General features: G+C 36.7%; 1 protein-coding gene across 11 annotated transcripts in view; it reads right to left on the bottom strand.

Annotated features, from left to right (window-relative positions):
* The window catches only part of TLR3 (toll like receptor 3), a 41,464-nt gene extending 23,512 nt beyond the window's left edge, over positions 1 to 17,952 (bottom strand). For 4 of the 11 annotated variants that reach the window (XM_041753390.1, XM_041753388.1, XM_041753391.1 and 1 more), the window contains exon 1: positions 3,824 to 4,098. Coding sequence is in view for 3 of the 11 variants with exons in the window: in XM_041753393.1 (XP_041609327.1) it covers positions 3,824 to 3,865 (42 nt within the window). In the remaining 8 variants the exon portion in view is untranslated. Of the gene's footprint in view, positions 1 to 3,823; positions 4,100 to 4,171; positions 4,279 to 4,343; positions 4,419 to 17,711 lie in introns of those variants that run through there. The other 7 variants (XM_041753384.1, XM_041753392.1, XM_041753393.1 and 4 more) reach the window with 6 other exon arrangements.
* Positions 17,953 to 19,618: the final 1,666 nt, after the last annotated feature.

Here is a 19,618-nt window from a genome sequence, read left to right as displayed (position 1 = left end):
CTTTCACTCAAGTGATCTTTTTGAAGTTCATCCATGTTGCATATTGGGAGTTTTTTTTTTTAAACTAAATGGTATTCCATTGTATAAATATATTTTATCCATGCTGATATTATTAGACACATGAATTGTGTGAAGTTTTTCACTAGTATGAATTAAGTTACTGTAAATATCTTTAGATATATTTTTATGGACATGTATATACTTGATTTCTTTGGGATAATTACTTGTGACTGGAATTGCTGGGTATTTGGTAAGATAGGATATAGTTACTTTTATAAGAAACTGCCAGATCTTTTAATGAAGTTTGTACCATTTTACATCTTTACCAACATTTGGTACTATTATTTTTCAGTCATCCTGGTGAGTGTGCTGTAATATCTCATTATGGTTTTAATTTTCATTTCCTTGCTGGCTAGTGATATTTAACTATTTTTTTTAAAGATTGTATTTATTTATTCATGAGAGACACACAGAGAGAGGCAGAGACACAGGCAGAGGGAGAAGCAGGCTCCATGCATGGAGCCTGATGGGACTCGATCCCAGGACCCAGGATCATGCCCTAGCCAAAGGCAGATGCTCAACCGCTGAGCCACCCAAGTGTCCCTATTTAATAATTTTTATTTGCTGATTATCCATTTGTATATCTCCCCTTATATATTTGAAGATTTCACTTATTTTTTAAATTAGGTTGTTTCTTATTTATTATTGCATTACAGGAATTTTTTATATACATAGGTATTAGTCCATTGTCAGATTTATATTTGTGAGTGTTTTCTCCTATTTTGTGGCCTATCTACTCATTTTCTTAATGAGTGATTGTATCTTCAGAATCATGGTAAAGTCTAATTTATCATTTTTTAATTATTACTACTTTCTGTGTCCTGTCTAAGAAACTTAGCCTACTCTCAAATTGTTCTTTTTTTAAAAAAAATAAAAGTATGGTTTTAGGTGTTAGGTTAAGGCCTGTAATCTCTCTTTAATAAAATTTTGTGTATGATGTGAAGGAGGAATCAAGGTTCATTTTTTTTTCAGTTGCACATCCAGTTTGTCACTTTTTTTTTCCTTTCCCCACTGGATTGCTTCAGGATCCTTCTTAAAAACCTAATAAATGGGGATCCCTGGGTGGCGCAGCGGTTTGGCGCCTGCCTTTGGCCCAGGGCGCGATCCTAGAGACCCGGGATCGAATCCCACATCAGGCTCCCGGTGCATGGAGCCTGCTTCTCCCTCTGCCTGTGTCTCTGCCTCTCTCTCTCTCTCTGTGACTATCATAAATAAATAAAAATTTAAAAAAAAAAAAGCCTAATAAATGTGGGTGGATTTAAGTGTGGGTCTATATCTGGGCTCTCAACTCTCCTACACGGAAATACCTGTCAGTTCTTAGGCCACCATCACATTGTTTTGATTACTATGGCTTTATAGTAAACATTGAAGTCAGAAGTGTAAATCCTCCCATTTGTTATTCTTTTCCTAGATTGCCTTTCCCATGCCATGGTTAATAGGAATTATCTGAAATAATTTTACTTATTATTTAATTCATTATTCCACCTGAGTAGAGTATAAAGCTATAATAGTAGAGGACGTGGTTGTTTTTACTCTGTACTGCTTTGCCTGTGTCTAGAAAAATGACTGGAACATAGCAAATATTGAATAAATACATGTTGAATGAATAGCTTTCCATGGGCAGTTAATTAGCTCAAGAAAACCTCTTATCTCTGTAAATAGTCACAACTTTATTTTGGTGGGATAGGTACCTAATGTGATATTCTTTGGTATGATCATTTACCTAATTTCATTTTCAGATATTTAAAAAAATCAAATAGATCATCAATGTATGGAGATAAATCAATAAAAAATGATATTTAAATAATTTAAATTTTTCCATAATTTCTAAAAGTCATGTCACAAGAAAAATTCCAGATAAGTTTTAGAGAATAAAGTCATTTTTGATGATTAATTGTAGGAAAATAGAGCCAGTGTATTTATAATTGTTCTAGTAGGCTTTTTAAAAATAGTAGTTTTAATTCTAATCTAGTTCTCAGAAATAGAAAAAAAAAGTCAGTTTCTTTATAATACTGGCACTGAGTATCATTAAAGCTAGACACAGTTTTTATATTTATGACAGTTTTTATATTTATGACTATGACAAACATCACCGGTCCAGGCCAGCTAGGATGCCCCTCACCAAATTGCTCAGGTACATGAAACATGTGGGGCTGGAAACGGTACATTCTGGAAATCTGGAACCAACTCCCCAAACCTCACCTCTCTGAGATCCTCCCAAATATCTCTTCCCTGTACCATGAGTGCTTCTACTTCTCCTTACCAACTCAAATCTACAGTCCCTGCAATATATTCTCCTCCTTGTCTGGGGACATTTATCTCTTCTGGTAGGGCTATAAATAGAGATCAGAATTACTGAAAAGGACTAATCTCTTTACTAAGAATATCCCCGAAGGACTGAAAAACATTCCCAGATTTGAAAATATATTCATCACATGGAAAAGATTGACCAAATTACAGGTAGGAGGAGTGAAAAAGGAAAATCCACAGAGAGAATCTTATGAAATTTCAGGATTGTAGCCATTCACAAGAAAAAAGTCCCAAAACCTTCAAAGGAGAGCATACAATCAAATACCTCCAAAAGAAAAAGGTCCTGATTGATAGCAAACTTTCATCAGCAACCCTAGCCACTAGAAAGCAATAGTGATTAGCTTTCAAAATGATCAGGGGAAATAATTTTGATCCAAAAATTTCATTTCCAGCTGAACAGCTCAAGATAAGGAGAATATGCAAAGATTCAGGAGGTTTATAACTATGCAAACTGTATGAAAAAATTATTCTGGAATTTGCTTCAGTGAAACAAATGAAAATAGAGGATGAAATAGAAGGGAAAAAACTGCTATTGAGTGTGACATAGTAGAAGCAAAGAAAGCTGAAAAGATGGAAAATAGATATCAAGTGGGCCTTGCAATTTTAGAAAGGTGCATAGAATTCCCCTTCTCTGTCCAAGTGGGAGATAATATTGTATCATGAGAAAGACATGGAGTCTGGATCCAGGCTACTTAGAGCTAGCCACTATTTAGTTTGGCTTCTCCAGTTTGGTTTGTGCACTTCGCAATAATTTTTTCCCCCTGAATATATACAGATACAGCTAACTGCGGACACACAATCCTACTGTAAAAATGGGAGGTAACTTACTGAACCAGCATGGCCTGAGGCTGACTTGAATTTCCTCTGACTCGCCTGCATTTGCCAGTGTTACTTTCTCATCTTCCTGTACACCTAAATGCCTTTCTACTTGTCACCTTCTCCACTTTTCCTTTATGAAGTCAAAGAAAGCCACTTTGGTACTCCCAGGAACACTTGAAGTGTTTTCTCTTTTTTTCAAGCACATGATCACAAAAGGCCAGCTCCTATCTCCTCTCCAGACAACAAAACTGAGGGAAGGAGATAAACTCTTTCAAGCTCACAAGGCTCTGTAGCTATGTAAGACAAAGATATGATTTGTTTCAAAGGTTGTTACGAAATAATTTCCATGGATTTCCTAATGAGCTTTTCCAGGTACAGAACTCCACATAGGAAAAAAAAAAATACTGCATAAGATATTTCAGAATGTTAATTATAAATTCTTGCTATTATGTATATTCTGGGTTAGGATACACTTCTCGCTACACCTCTATCAGCTCTCTTCTATTCTCCTTGTTGATTCTGACTAGATTTCAAGCACCAGATCAAAGAAAGACCAAAGAATGCTAAAACCAACGTGCAGTCCCAGCTCGAGCTAACGAGAGATCCTCTCCCAGTAAGAATTTTAAAAATATACCTTCATTTGCTCTGATAACGGCTGACCATTCCTTTTTTTCATTAGTCCAAATCCAGTTATTTTCACCAGGGAAGCATGGAAGATTTCCTGCGATCTCGAAAGTGAAACTAAAAAAAGAAAAGGGAAAAAAACTTCAAGTTCTTGGATTCTAAGAAAGGCAAAGGGGAAAAAAAAAAAAAACCACAATATCAGCAAGAGAACTATTAAATTGCTTCTTTAAAATGTCTTGCTCTTTTTTCTTCAGGCAGTCCCTTAAAAGGGTCACAGATTTAGTAACAGAGAAGTTGAAAAAGTGGAACCTCCCTTCTTGGTGTGGGCAGGGCTAGTGCTCCAGAGGTTAGTAGATACCTGAGAGTGAATTCCTCTGTTTTTCTTCCCAAAGGCTATGCAAAACTGTCAGAACCTCCAGAGTGTGGTCAGAGTGACAGAAAAAAACCCCTCAATCCTTAATCAAAGCTAAGTACTTTCACTTCTCTTATCTTCTTAGCAACCCTGGAAGGTAAGTAATGCAGAAATTAACCTTTTGATCCAAGAAGACACCGAGTTCACAATAGAGGAATTGCTGGCTATGGCAAATCCAAAAGCCAGCCCTAATTCATGCCACTCCAGCTTCCACAGTCAAAGCCTACTAGGGAGCAAACAGATCTGCCCACAGAAGTCCAGATTCACCCGGTAGCTTTCAGTAAACTTTATTGACTAGTTAAAGGAATGTGCTTATCAGGAAAAAAACACACTTCCCATTATTGATATCAGAGGATTTAATGTTACTAGCTATATTGTTATATAGTAAAATATAACACTTAGAAGGAGCTGTAGAGATCACCTAATTTCAACTCCCTTGTTTGAGAAATGAGGAAACCTAGCATGGTGAAGGGTTTGCCTAAGAATACACCACAAGTTACCACAGTACTTCACTACTCAGACAAGAAGAGTAATAAAACAGCCTGGAATATTTAAAACATGTCACTAGTTTGACTTGATTGCAGAACTGACAGCAAGAAATAGGTTTGTATCGTGATGCAACATGTCTTCCCTTGGGCCTCAGCTTAATTGGACTACCTTGTGGTCACTGGGCTCATGGTCATGCTTTCCTGATTTTTCACTTGTCCTATCTATAATATAATACCATAAGCAAACCATTGTATTGCGTAAACAATTGTCTCCCAGGTCTACCATTGTGATATGCAGTAAAACATCAACAGTATTCAAAGGTTTCTTCTCTGTGAGCTCCTTGAAGCAGAACAGGGTATGTTCTTTGTATTATGACTCTCTAGCCACTCTTCCATGGAAGGCTGGTACTTTGGCCTCCAAGGAACCAGGCTCCTCTTCAGTATTCAGACTTTTACATTATTTTTTCCCACATTGACTCTGGGTTTGGCCATGTGACTAGAGTTGGCCAATAGGATATTATTAAGCATGAAGTAAGCCAAGACTTGATAAGCTTTTGCACATTGGCACTTACCATCTTTCTTTCTGAACTCAACTGCTATGTGGTAAGAAGCCCAACCCAGCCTTCTGCAAAGGCAACATGGAAGAGAACTGAAAGTCTGGTCAACAACTCCACTGATCACCTAGAAGACAGCCAGCCTCAACTTGCTGTCCATATGAGTAAGTCATAATGGGAGTGGATCTTCCGATCCCAATTAAGTCATATGGGGCAGGTGCCACATGGAGTAGACATGAGTTGTCCCCAGATCCTGCCAAAATTACAGGAGAGTAAACAAATAACTGGTGTTGTTTTAAACAAACAAAACAAAACAAAACAAAAAAACCCCTGAGTGGTGGTATGTTATGTATCATACATACATAGATAAATGAAACACATTCCCTCTACAGTCCAACACACCCATTTTTATGCTTTATGACTCCTTGTGCATATTAGGCTTTCCATAATGTTGATTGAACTAATGAATGGCTTTTTCCAAATGCTTTTTATCGATTAGTTCATAATGCAACAGTTTACATAGAGATATTAATGTCCTCAATTCTTGCTAGTTTCTGAATACATCACAGGTCAGTTTCTCTCCACTATAGATTCCTTAATCATGCATTAACTTATTTAGCTATTATGGCAGTAGGTGCTACAATGACAAGACTCATTTTTTCCCTTTTTAAAAGAATTAAATCAAAGTTGTTTGTGATATATCTCCATAAATGTAAAATTACAAGTCCAATATTTTTTGGTATTTTGCAGTATGATAGATAAGCCAATCTCAGAATAAAAATGAAACTGCATTATCCCCAGGGCAGACAAGATCTATAGCATTTTAGAAGCCAAAATCCCTTAAATTTATTAAATTTTACTGATTTTACTAAAATTTATAAGTTTTATAGTTTCCTCCTTCAACTTGAGCAAGTACTTGTTAATGAAAATTGAGTAAGATGTATATGCAAAGAATCTGAAAGAATGTTTTGATAAAAACAGCAAATTTCAGAGTCCAGCAGCCATAAGCTGAATGTAATTGGTAACTTACTATTTGTATATTTGTGGAACCAAAGACCCTCTGCCCTTCTCTGCCTGCTCCTAATAATAAATACTGATACATTAGACATTGTTTTTAAAGGGCAATTACAACCTTTTTAATGCTAGGCAAAGAATTTTTTGATGATTGAATACAGTGTATAATCACTAGGGAGTCTATTTGTTTCATCATAGGATTTGTAAAGGAAGGCTTAATTATTGTTTTCATCATCAACAACATCTATAAAACTAGACTACTGAAGGCTATATGAGACAATGTTTACAATTTCTCATATAAATTAACTTAAACATGAAGATTGCATTGTTGTAATTTCTGACAACATATATACAAGTTGATATTGCGCAGAGAACAGACTATGTGAAAAAAACAGGTTAATATCAGACAAAATAATTATACTATTGCCGGATCTTATGAGGTCCAAATAGAGAACTGGTTATTGAGGAATATTTAAACTTGGGTCAGCACTGAATATCCAATTGCCAGGGAGCTGCTGGTATTTGGGTATTTAAGAGTCAATATCATGCACAGGTTTAATTTAACATGGTTCTTAAGAATCTCCACAATAAATTGGGCTAACCAATCTACTGGACTAACTAATCCCTGTATTAACAGGAAGCCCAAGTAAGGGCATTAAAACTTCTTTTCATCATTAAAACTTCTCATGGGCTTGTAATGTGATTAATGTACTATGGACCTAGGTAAAGAGTTAAGTTTGCCTCAGAGCACTAGCTAGGTAGGCATTTTAAGTTGTGCTCACTGGTCTCCCTTCATAGCCACCTTTGGAAACAGACATGATCCTACTCTGTACCATCTGAAATTTCTGCAGGCATTTCTCTCTCTCTCTCTCTCTCTCTCTCTCTCTCTCTTTCTCTCTCTCTCCTCTATGGTATCTGAACTCTTTTTCTAATGTAAAGATACAGTTCCTCTTACCAGTGTCATTTCCATGTCTGCTCAATGACTTCAGTTGTTTTAAATTAAGCTCATCCAGACAACTCAGCAAGAATTTTAACAAGAGAGGAAATAATGCTATGTTCTTCCTACTACTCTAACAAGTACTGAGCAAAATGAAACTTGAACTTCCCTTCTGAAAAAGAAACCAACATATGACACACAGAGCTTCTGGTTTAACCTAAACTTGCTTACTTATTTATTTAGTAATTTTTCAAGGTAGTTGAAAATAGTGATATCTTTCAGTCTCTTATAAACCTGTGAAATGCGTTAATACGAATAGGATTTCACTGTCCTTTATGGACAGTCCCATGGTATGGCTAAGGGCTCTTTAAACCGTATGCCTTGAACTTAATATTCATTTATTAAAATAAAAAATAAAATTCTAGGCCCAAATTCACTATGATTCTACACTTTAAACATCTTAACTAAATTTGGTAAGCTGCTGTCCACTGGGCATCCAAAGAATGGAGTCATAAATGGCAGACAAAGCCAATCACACTTAACACAAGAAAGTTTAAAGTGTCAAAAGCAACTAATAACATAGTATAATCATATTGAACCGGTCATTGGTGAGAACTAATGCTCATGAAATTGGTCTCTATTTTATAATGCAAATTTTAAATCAACAGGGGAAGTTAAAAAGAAAGCCCAGAGTTGGAAAGGCTGGACACTTGCTTTTGACCACACTTCTTGATTTTTACCTAGGAGGAAGCTCAATCTGTTTCATGAGATGGTTTATAATAAGAATATGGGAACCAGTCCTTAAAAAGTATGAAGTAAAAGTGGAATAAAGGTGGGGCAAGGAAAAGTTTCCTATGATAAGGATATAGAGCTAAAATACATAAACCTAATAAAGTTCAGAAAACCTCAATACAGAGTTTGTAGCCTATAAAAATACTAGTCTTATTCTTTTCTTTATCTAGAAATAATCCAATATAAGAGTTGAATATATACTTTAACAGCATCCAAAAAATGGTAACATTTCTTTTTTCTTTAAATTACCTGTATGTGTTTGTTCAAATTGCTACTTGGTTTCATATTCTTATAATTGATTTACTGTAAGAGCTTTCTGGGATATTACAGAAGTGGCTTTCATCTAAATGTATTGAAAATTTTTTGCCTGATATGTTTCCTTTTAATTTTTAATAATGATTGTTTTAGCTACACAAAAAGTTCATAACAGATGTGATATTTGCAAAATGTCAGACTATCATTTGCAAAATGATATTTGGAAAATGTTTTATTCTGTGAAAACATCAAAAACTAATAAACTGGCTGAACTAACCTTATAGCCAAAGATCAACAAGTGAATTCCCAATCAAGAAAAATTTACCTTAAGAATGATAGGAAATTTCGTGGAAATTTTACTCACCATTTCCCTACTCCCTCTTGGCTCAGCACAGTCTTCATATAGAAGATGCAGCAGCCAAAGTCCCAGCTATGGATTAAACTAACTGCCAAAGTTCTACCCTTTCTGGAGGCGTCATAAAGGACTAGTAGTTTCATCTAACTTGAATCTCAGACTTAGGGAAAAGCAGTAGTCACTGTTTGTGAAAGCTTCAGGAAGATTACATATACAGAGGTACATGAAACAAAAGAGGACAGGTGGGTACATATAATTGACCATCGAGGTCCTTGGGGAGAAGTTGGAATGGGATTCTTTGAGCTATTAAGACATTCAAAAATAGCCACATATGTGGAAGAATTGAGAGAGCCACACACAAGCCCAGGCAAGAGGCATTCGCAGAAAAGACCTTAATGGACCTTAAGCTTTTATCTCAGGCTTATCCCTAAGCTTGGAACACACCAAGCCAGTTGATGAAGCAGTGCCTTAGCACAGAGCTGGTTTGCAAGGATTGGGACGGGTGTCCAATTTTCAAGTAAAAAATCATAAGGCAAATAAAGAAATAAGAAAACATGGCCCATTCAAAGGAACAATATAAATCTCCAGACATTCTCCTTGAGAAAGCACAGACATTGGATTTACTAGACAAAAACTTTAAACCATCTTTCTTAAACATGCTCAAAATGCTAACGGGAGTGGAGGAGAGGAAGATTGTGGCACAGTAGGAGGACTGAAGGCTGGCCTCATCCAACAAACACAACTAGATAACTATCACATCATCCTAAATACACCATGAATCAACCTAAAGACTGACAAAACTAACTCCATAACTAAAGAGAGAGAAGAGCTATACTGAAGAAGGTAGAAAATGCAGAGATGCAGTTTAGGGGGTAAACAGATCAGAGGTGCTGCAGAGGGGAGGAAGTGATGGTCAGAGAAGAATGAGAGAGAGAGGAACATACAGGAGAATGCACAAGGAGAATATGTTCCCAAAACTATTGTCTTGGGAAAGGAGAGGGGCTGAATTTCATGAGTTCTTGCAAACAACAGAGCTTAAAGCCTTAAGTTTTCAATGTCAGTGGGCTTGGCTTGGATGGAGCCCTGATGTCACTGCACTGCTCCTGGAAAGAAGGCAGACAAACAACCCAGGGGCATATGGCTTGGAAACAGTGAACTGAGAGATACCTGAGGCACACAAGAGGGAGATTATTCACTATTCTCAGAGTGTTTCCCTGAGAGGCAGCATTTACAGAGACCCAGCCCCAGGAACAAAGGAGCTGGCTGGTGCCAATCCCCTCCCCTGCTCCCCAGCATAAACACAGATCCACATGACAGAAGCAGCTCAGTATGCCAACACTGGCTGCCTAACTTGGTTACACCAAGCTCCAACCCCCAGTGCTTTGGTAGAACTGCTCTTCTCAGGCAATCTTGTCTCATTCCCAGTGTGGCAGTCCTCTTCCCTAGAAGACTAGCACAAACCCCTATCCACACCACCTCTCCCAACCAGAGGGTTCTCAAGGTTTCAGTTCTGGTGGAGTTAGTGTCAGGACTCATTTAACAAGCAGACCGGAGTACATCTTGTTAAAACCAGCCAAGGACCAAACACTGCCCACTGTGGGCAAAGGTGAGCCTCTGTAGATGATTGCTCTGAAGGATAGAGCAGCCAGCACACAATAGCAGAGTGCACACAACACACACTGAGACACTCCCTGAAGTGCCAGGCCCTGGGAACTACATGATTTCCTCTTAATAAGGCTATCATTTTCAGAAGCAGGAGACATAACTAACTTTTATAATACAGAGAATAAGGCAGAGACTGAATAAAATGCCAAGATGCAGGAATTTATCCCCAAGAAAGAACAAAATAAAGCCACTGCCAGAGATCTAAAAGAGACAGATAGAAGTAACGTGCATGATAGAGAAGTCAAAGCAACAATTGTAAGGATACATCCTGGGCTTGAGAAAAGAATAGAAGACATCTTTTACCACAGAGATAAAAGAGTTAAAAAAATCAGTCATAAACGAAAAATGCAATAGATGAGATTAGAAACAGACTTAATACAATGAAGAGCTGCCTAAAAGAAGCAGAGGAATGAATTTGTGAGATGGAAGACAAAATAATGGAAAATAATGAAGCTGAACAAAAGAAAGAATAATGGAACATGAAAATAGACTTAGGGAACTCAGTGATTCCATCAAATGTGATAACAATTGTATTATAGGAGTCTCAGAAGAAGTTACAAAAGGGGGAGAAATTTTCTTTCATGAAATAATAGCAGAAAACTTCCCTAATTTTGAGAAGGAAACACACATCCAGGGAACTCCAAAATCAACAAAAGCAGACCAATGACAAGACATATCATAATTAAATTTGCAAAATATAATGATAAAGAAAAAAATCTTAAAAATAGCAACACAAAAGAAGACAGTAACATACAAGAGAAAAAAAACCATAAGGTTAGCTGGAGATTTCTCAACAGAAACAAAGCAAGCCAGAAGGGAGTGGCATGATATATTCAAAGTGCTGAAAGGAAAAAACCTTCAGCCAAGAACACTATCATTTAGAATAGAAGGTGAAGTAAAGAGTTTCCCAGAGAAACAAAAACTAAAAGAATGTGTGACTAAACTAGCCCTGTAGGAAATATTAAAGGGAACTCATTGAGTGCAAAGCAGAGACCAAAAGTGGTAAAGACAAGAAAGGATCAGAGAAAAGCTCCAGAAACAACCACAAAACAAGTAATAAAATTGCAATAAATAATATGTCAATAATTACTTTGAATGTAAATGGATTAAATGCTCCAATCAAAAGAGATAAGGTGTCAGAATGGATTAAAAAAAAAAGACCTATCTATATGCTGCCTGCAAGAGACTCATTTTAGACCTAAAGGTACCTGCAGATTGAAAGTGAAGGGACAGAGAAACATATATTATGCAAATGGATCCCCAAAGAAAGTGGAAGTAGCAATATTTATATCAGATAAACTAGACTTTATTTTTTTTAAGATTTTATTTATTCATGAGAGACACACAGAGAGAGAGGGACAGATACAGGCAGAGGGAGAAGCAGGCTCCATGCAGGGAGCCCGATGTGGGACTTGATCCCGGGTATCCAAGATCACACCCTGGGCTGAAGGCGGCGCTAAACCGCTGAGCCACCCCGGCTGCCCTAAACTAAGCTTTGGGTGACGGGCACTGAGGTGGACACTTGACGGGATGAGCACTGGGTGTTTTTCTGTATGTTGGTAAATTGAACACCAATAAAAATTAATTATAAAAAAAATAAAAATAAAAAAATAAAATAAAAAAATAAAAAAAACAAAGATAGTAAAAAGAGACAAAGAAGGGCATTATATAACCATAAAGAAGACAACCCAACAAGAACATATAACAATTGCGAATATTTATGCACCCAACTTAGAAGCAACTAAATATATAAAATAATAACAACATAAAGGAACTAATTAAGAATAATACCATAAGAGTAGCTCAAAGGACAGATCATTCAAACAGAAAATCAACAAGGAAACAATGGCTTTGGGTGACACACTGGACCAGATAGACTTAACAGATATATTCAGAACCTTCCATCCTATGATGGCAGACTACACATTCTTTTCAAGTGCACATGGAACATTCTCCAGAACAGGTCACACATTAGGCCACAAAACAGGCCTCGACAGTTACAAAAAGACTGAAGCCATACTATACTGTGCACCATTTTGACCACAGAACTATGAAACTAGAAATGAATCACAAGAAAAATATGGGAAAGAGCACAAATAAATGAGGACTAAACAACATGCTACTAAACAATGAATGGGTCAACCAGGGAATCAAAGAAGAAATTTAAAAATACATGGAAACAACTGAAAATGAAAACAGAACAGTCCAAAGCCTTTGGGATGAAGCAAAAGTGTTCCTAAGAGAGAAGTATATGGTAATACAGGCTGACCTCAGAAGCAAAAAAAAAAAAAAAAAATCTCAAATAAACAACCTAGCCATACACCTAAAGCAGCTAGAAAAAGAGCAATAAATGAAGCCCAAACCCAGTGGAATGAATGAAATAATAAAGAGTAAAGCAGAAATAAAGGATATAGAAATCAAAATCAGACAAACAAACAAAAACAATAGAACAGATCAATGAAACCAGGAGCTCCTTCTAAAGTAACAAAATGATAAACCTTTAGCCCGACTCATCAAAAGAGAAAGGATCCAAATAAATAAGATCACAAATGAGAGAGGAGGAGCTACAACCAACACCACAGGAATGCAAATATCAATAAGATATTATGAAAAACTATGCCAACAAATTGGACAACCTGGAAGAAATGGACAAATTTCTAGACACATATAAACACCAAAACTGAAACAGGAATAAATATAAAACTTGGACAAACTGATAATCAGCAAAGAAATGGAATCAGTAATCAAGAAACTCCCAACAAACAAAAGTCCAGAACCTAATGTCTTCACAGGCGAATTCTAACAAACATTTAAAGAATTTAAATTAAAGAGTCAATATTTTTTATTCTCAAACTGTTTCAAAAAATAGAAAAGGAAGGAAAACTTCCAAATTCATTCTATGGGGCCAGCATTACTCTGACATCAAAACCAGATAGAGCCTCCACTAAAAAAAGAACTGCAAGCCAAAATCCCTGATGAATATGGGGTGCAAAAATTCTCAATAAAATGCTGCAAACCAGATATATTTTTTAAAAAATCATTCACCACAATCAAGTGGAATTTCTTCCTAGGTTGCAAGATGATTCAATATTTGCAAATCAATCAATGTGACACACCACATTAATAAAAGAAAGGATTAGAGCGATATGATCATTTCAATAGATGTAGAAAAAGCATTTAAGAAAGTATGACATCAGGCAGCCCTGGTGGCGCAGTGGTTTAGCGCCCCCTGCAGCCCAGGGTGTGATCCTGGAGACCCTGGATCGAGTCCCACATCAGGCTCTCTGCAAGGAGCCTGCTTCTCCCTCTGCCTGTGTCTCTTCCTCTCTCTCTCTGTGTCTCTATGAATAAATAAATAAAGAATCTTTTTTTAAAAAAAGAAAGTATGACATCCATTCATGATAAAACCCCTCAACAAAGTAGGTTTAGAGGGAACATACCTCAATATTATAAAGTCCATATATGAAAATCCCAGAGCTAATATCATCCTCAATGGGGAAAAACAGAGAGCTTTTCTTCTATTGTGAGGAACAAGATAGGGATGTCTACTTTTACCACTTTTTTTCAATATAGTACTGGAAGTCCTCACCACAGCAATCAGACAAGAAAAAGAAATAAAAGGCATCCAGATGAGCAAGGAAGCAGTGAAACTTTCACTTTTTACAGATGATATGATACTATATATAGGAAACCTGAACAAATTCACCAAAAAACACCTCTGCTAGAATCAGAGAAAACACCTCTGCTAGAATCAACTTCACTAAATGAATTCAGTGAAGTTGCAGAATACAAAATCAATGTACAGAAATCTGTTACATTTCTAGGGGCGTCTGGGTGGCACAGTCAGTTAAGTGTCCAACTCTTGGCTTTGGCTCAGGTTGTGATCTTGAACTTGTGGGATTGAGCCCCATATTGGGCTCTGCACTCAGCTTGAGTCTGAGTCTGAGTTTCAGTCCCCCTGCTCCCCAGATTAAAATTCAGTGAGACTTCAGCGAGTCTTTTTTATTATCGTTGTCTCTGTCTACCCTGGCTCAGTGGCAATTATATACTCACTAACATAGACTTGTAATTATTTTATACTTTTGTCTTTTAAATTCTCCAAAAAAAAAAAGTGCCAATATCTTCTCCCATTCTGTAGGGTGCCTTTTAGTTTGGTCGATTGTCTCCTTGGCTGTGCAGAAGCTTTATATAGGTTATATAGTTTACTTTTTATAATTTACTTTTGTTTCCCTTGCCTCTGGAGACATATCTAGAAAGAAGTTCCCTAAAGGCTGATATCAGAGAAGTTACTGCCTGTGTCTTTCGCTAGGATTTTATGGTTTCAGGTCTCACATTTAGGTTTTTAGTCCATTTTGGATTTATTTTTGTGTATGGTATAAGAAAGTGGTCCAGTTTCATTCTTTTGCATGTTGCTGTCCAGTTTTCCCAACACCATTTGTTGAAAAGACTATCATTTTCCCATTGAATATTCTTTCCTGCTTTGTTGAAGATTAATTGATCATACAGTTTGGGTTCATTTATGGGTTTTCTATTCTGTTCTCTTGATGTATGTGTTGATTTTTGGGCTAGGACTATAGTGTTTTGATGACTACAGCTTTGTAATATAGCTTGAAGTCCAGAATTGTGACACCTCCTGCTTTGCTTTTCTTTTTCAAGATTTCTTTGGCTATTCAGGGTCTTTTGTGGTTCCATGCAAATTTTAGAATTATTTGTTCTAGACCTGTGAAAAATGTGTTGGTGTTTTGATAAGGATTGCATTAAATGTGTAGATTGCTTTGGGTAGTATAGATCTAACAATATTTCTTCTTCCAATCCATGAGCATGGAATGTCTTTCCATTTCTTGGCACCCTCTTCAATTTCTTTCATCATAAAGAATATAACTATAAAATTACATAAAATAAAATGAGAAGGGAATAAAAATATGTTATTATAAAAATCAACTAAACACAAAAGAATGCAGTAATGGAGGAAATGAGGTATGAAAAAGCTACAAGGCATACAGAAAACAAATAACAAAATGGCAAAAGTCAGTCCTTCCTTAACAGTAGTTTTGTTAATTGTATATATTCAATTCCCAAGTCAAAAGGCATAGATTGGCAGAATGGGTTAAAAAAGCATAATCTAACTATATGCTAGTTACAGGAAATTCACTTTAAATCTAAAGACACAAATACTATGAAAGTGAAAGAATGGAAAGATATATTCCATATCAAATAATAATGGAAAGAGGGTTGAGATGTTTTTACTAATATCAGACAAAATTGACTTTAAATCAAAAACTGTTATGATATGAAGAATATTATAATTTGATAAAAGTGTCCACCAAGAACCTATGAAGAATTATAAATATATAGCCACCAAACATGAGAGCTTCAAAATATGAAGCAAACATTGGCAGACTTGAAGGGACAAATAGATAGTATACAATAATGGTTAAGGACTTCAATACTCACTTTCAATAACTGATAAGGCAACCAGACAGAAGATCAATAAGGAAATAGTGAATTTGAACAATACTGTGAACCAATTAGATCTAACAGGCATATACAGAACCCTCCACCCAACAAAAGCAGAATACATTTTTTTCAAGTCACATGGAACACACTTTCCAGGATAGACCATATGTAAGGCCCCAAGACAAATCTTAATAAACTGAAAGAGACTGAAATCATACAAAATATCTTTTCTGACCACAATTGAATGAAATTAGAAATCAATAACAAAAGGGAAACTGGGAATTATATATAGAAATTAACACACTCTTAAAGCAATCAATTGGTCAGATAAGAAATCACAAGGAAAATTAGGAAATATCTTGAGACAAATAAAAATGAAAACACAACATACCAAAAGATATTAGATATAGTAAAAGAAGTGCTATGCAGGGATCCCTGGGTGGCGTAGCGGTTTAGCGCCTGCCTTTGGCCCAGGGCGCGATCCTGGAGACCCGGGATCGAATCCCACGTCAGGCTCCCGGTGCACGGAGCCTGCTTCTCCCTCTGCCTGTGTCTCTGCCTCTCTCTCTCTCTCTCTCTCTGTGACTATCATAAATAAATAAATTAAAAAAAAAAAAAGAAGTGCTATGCAAATTTATAGCAACACTTACACTAAGGAAGAAAAAAGTTCTCAAATCAAATTCTAACTTTACACTTTAAGGAACTAGAAAAAGACGACCAAGTTAAACCCACAGCTAGGAAAAGGAAGGAAATTATAAAGATTAGAGTGGAGATAAATGAAATAGAGAATAAGAAAACAATCAATAAAATTCAATGAAACCAACAGTTGGGTCTTTGAAAAGATAAAAAATTTGGCAAACCTTTAGCCACACTGATTAAGAAAAAAAATACTCAAATTATTAAAATCAGAAAAGAAAGTGGGGACATCACTACCAACTTCACAAAAATGAAACAAATCATAACAGAATATTATGAATAACTGCACACTAATCAAATTGGATAACATGATGAAATGGCCAAATTCCTAGAAACACAACTATCAAGACTGAATCATAAAGAAATAGAAATATAGACCTATGAATGGTAATAATTATTTAATCAGTACTCAAAAACCTCTCAACAAAATAAAAATCTCTGTACCAGATGGCATCACTAAGGAATTCTACCAAATTTTAAAGAATTAACGCCAATCTGGGCATTAAGGAGGGCACATGATGTGATGAGCACGGTGTTATACACAACTGATGAATGATTGAAAATTATATCTGAAACTAATGGTGTACTCTATGTTGGCAAATTGAATTTAAGGGAAAAAAAGGGAAAAAAGAAAATCAACATCGATTACAAAAAAAGAAAAAAAAAAAAAGAAAGAATTAACACCAATCCTAATCAAGCTCTTCCAAAAAAATTAAAGAGGAGAGAGCACTTCAACTCATTTACTGAGACCAGCATTACTCTTGATACCAAAGCCAGATGAAGACACTCTAAGAAAACTACGTGCCAAAATCCCTCATGAATATCGATGCAAAAATCTTTAATAAATTAGAATTCGAGAATCGCTCAACATACAGAAATCAAATAATGTAACAGATCACATTAGCAGATTGAAGGAGAAAATCATACGACCATCTCCACTGTTGCAGGAAAAAGCATTTAACAAAACTAAACACATTTTCAAGATAAAACACTCAACTGTTTTATAAGATTTAAGGATTCTTTTGAGGGGCATCTGGGTGACAGTCACTTAAGCATCTGGTTCTTGGTTCCAGTTCAAGTCTTGATCTCAGGGTTGTCAGATTGTGCCCCAGGTTGGGCTCCTTGCTCAACACCGAGTCTGCTTCTGACTCTCTCTCCCTCTCCTTCCCACTCTTTTTTCCTCTCTATAATAAGTACATCTTTAAAAAAATCTTTTGATGACAAGAGACAACACAATGACACTCAGAGGAAAGGTAAACTCTTTGTTACTTACAGCTCTAGATGAGAGAAAGTTTCCAGACCTTGCACCACAAAGGATTACCTCAAAACAGCATACTGGAGCTGTAGTTGGCAGCTTATGTGTGGCAAGCTGAGTGTGGCTAGCTAGGATTTGCGGGCTCCCTCTGGATGACTAATTTGAGTAATTTCAGTGGGCTCTAGTGTAGAGGGCCTTTCTCTAGTGGTCTGGGACCTGCCGTTTGTATGGGTATAGAGTGGCCTAGAGTGTGAGAACTAGTGGCCGTTTGTATGGGTATAGAGTGGCCTAGAGTGTGAGAACCTGATAAAGGAAGTGAGTGAGTTATCAAAAGAGCAGAAAAGAAAAAAAGGAGAAGCATAAGTCTTTGCAGGCCCTCCCACAACTGAGTTCCTCATTTATGTGGTATTAGCCAGATCTGAAATTTCTGGGGCTTCTAACCATATTTTGGTGGAGCTGAAAAGTGGGTTAAAAGAATGAATTATATTTTTTCGTAAAAATAATATCTTGGTGTTTTTCTTAGGTCAAGCTGAGAGGTCTAGCAGTTATATTGTTGGAGGATATAAGTTAATTATTTAGTAAGGTGTATGTATGTAAAGGTTAATAGTACTTGGTCATAACCAGTGAGAAGCGGTGGTTGTGGGGGACATGATCAGAGTACACAGTGGGGAATTGTGATGGAAAATTGAAGTAGGGGAATAAGAGAAGGCACTGGAAAGTGAAGGGTTCTTTCCTCAGGGAGTTAGGGGCTGGAATAATCATTGTCATTAATTTTTAGGATGGCACAGATAGTTAGCAACCTCTATGTGATTTCCCTTGAGGCAAAGGAGTATAGGGGTTTTGACCAAGAGCAAGGTATATACAAGATTCATGGACTAAGCAGACAGTAAGCTCAGGAAGTATAGTATAATCTCTAATATCAAAGAAAGAAAAGCTATAAATGTCCCACGTCCAATTTGTTAGTACCTTAGGAGAGGCAGCCTCTGGGCATCACTAAGGCAGTGGTCTGAGAATCAGGAATGACGTTATCTCTGATGAAAAGAGCAATGTCATTTTTAGCAGTAAGTCCTGGACCAGGGTAATGTTTTCTGTGTTGTGAGACGGGGATAGCCTTCTCAAGGGATACCCACTGGGGTTGAGGTGGGTCATGATTTGTGATCATATGGCCAAACTATTACAAGATTTAACCCTTGAAGAAATTGAAGACAATACTGGGCCTGGGGGCTTGTTAATATCTTTTAAGTCAAGGTGCTTTCTGGGGCACAGCTAGCAGAAGTGATGCCAGCATCCACAATAGTGTTGTAACTGGACCAAAGCTCTGGAACCCGACTAGCACAACTAATGGTCTACTTAAGGGTAGCAAAACCTAAAAGCTCCAGCAGTCCAAGCTTTTGCCCAGATGGATGATGAGAGGCGTTTTATTACAAATAGGATTTAAATCCTGTGGTCTGATTTGAGTGCATGTGCTTAATAGGGTGTCAGATTATTAATCATCTGAAGTATCTGTGGCTGAGATTGAAAGCAGCATTAGTCCATCAGGAAGTCCTCTAAACCAATGATTATAGGCCTTTGCCTCAGTTGTCAGATTGGTGTGCTGTTTAGCCAAACTGGATGGCATGTGCACATCAGCATCTGCCATGTTTGGTTGAAACAATGGCTTACTTGTCCCAAGGTTTTGCTGCTAAAGATGAGATTGCTCTTTTCATACTTACTTGGAGAGCTTCAGCTTCCAAATCTTAAATTAATGAAAACTCCAAGACCAATGGTAATAAGTCTCATAGTCAATTGAATGCCTACTGTTGCCTAAAGTAGATTTCCTCCTGGCATATATTATCACCAAAGAAGAGTTATCTAGGTTTATCATTATGGGATATGATATTGGTTCCATGATTATCCCCAAATGTGGTTTTTATTTACTAAGTGGG

This window comes from Vulpes lagopus, chromosome 4 (genome assembly GCF_018345385.1).
Source record: "Vulpes lagopus strain Blue_001 chromosome 4, ASM1834538v1, whole genome shotgun sequence".
NCBI lineage: Eukaryota > Metazoa > Chordata > Mammalia > Carnivora > Canidae > Vulpes > Vulpes lagopus.
This window is presented reverse-complemented; position numbering and strand designations above follow the sequence as displayed.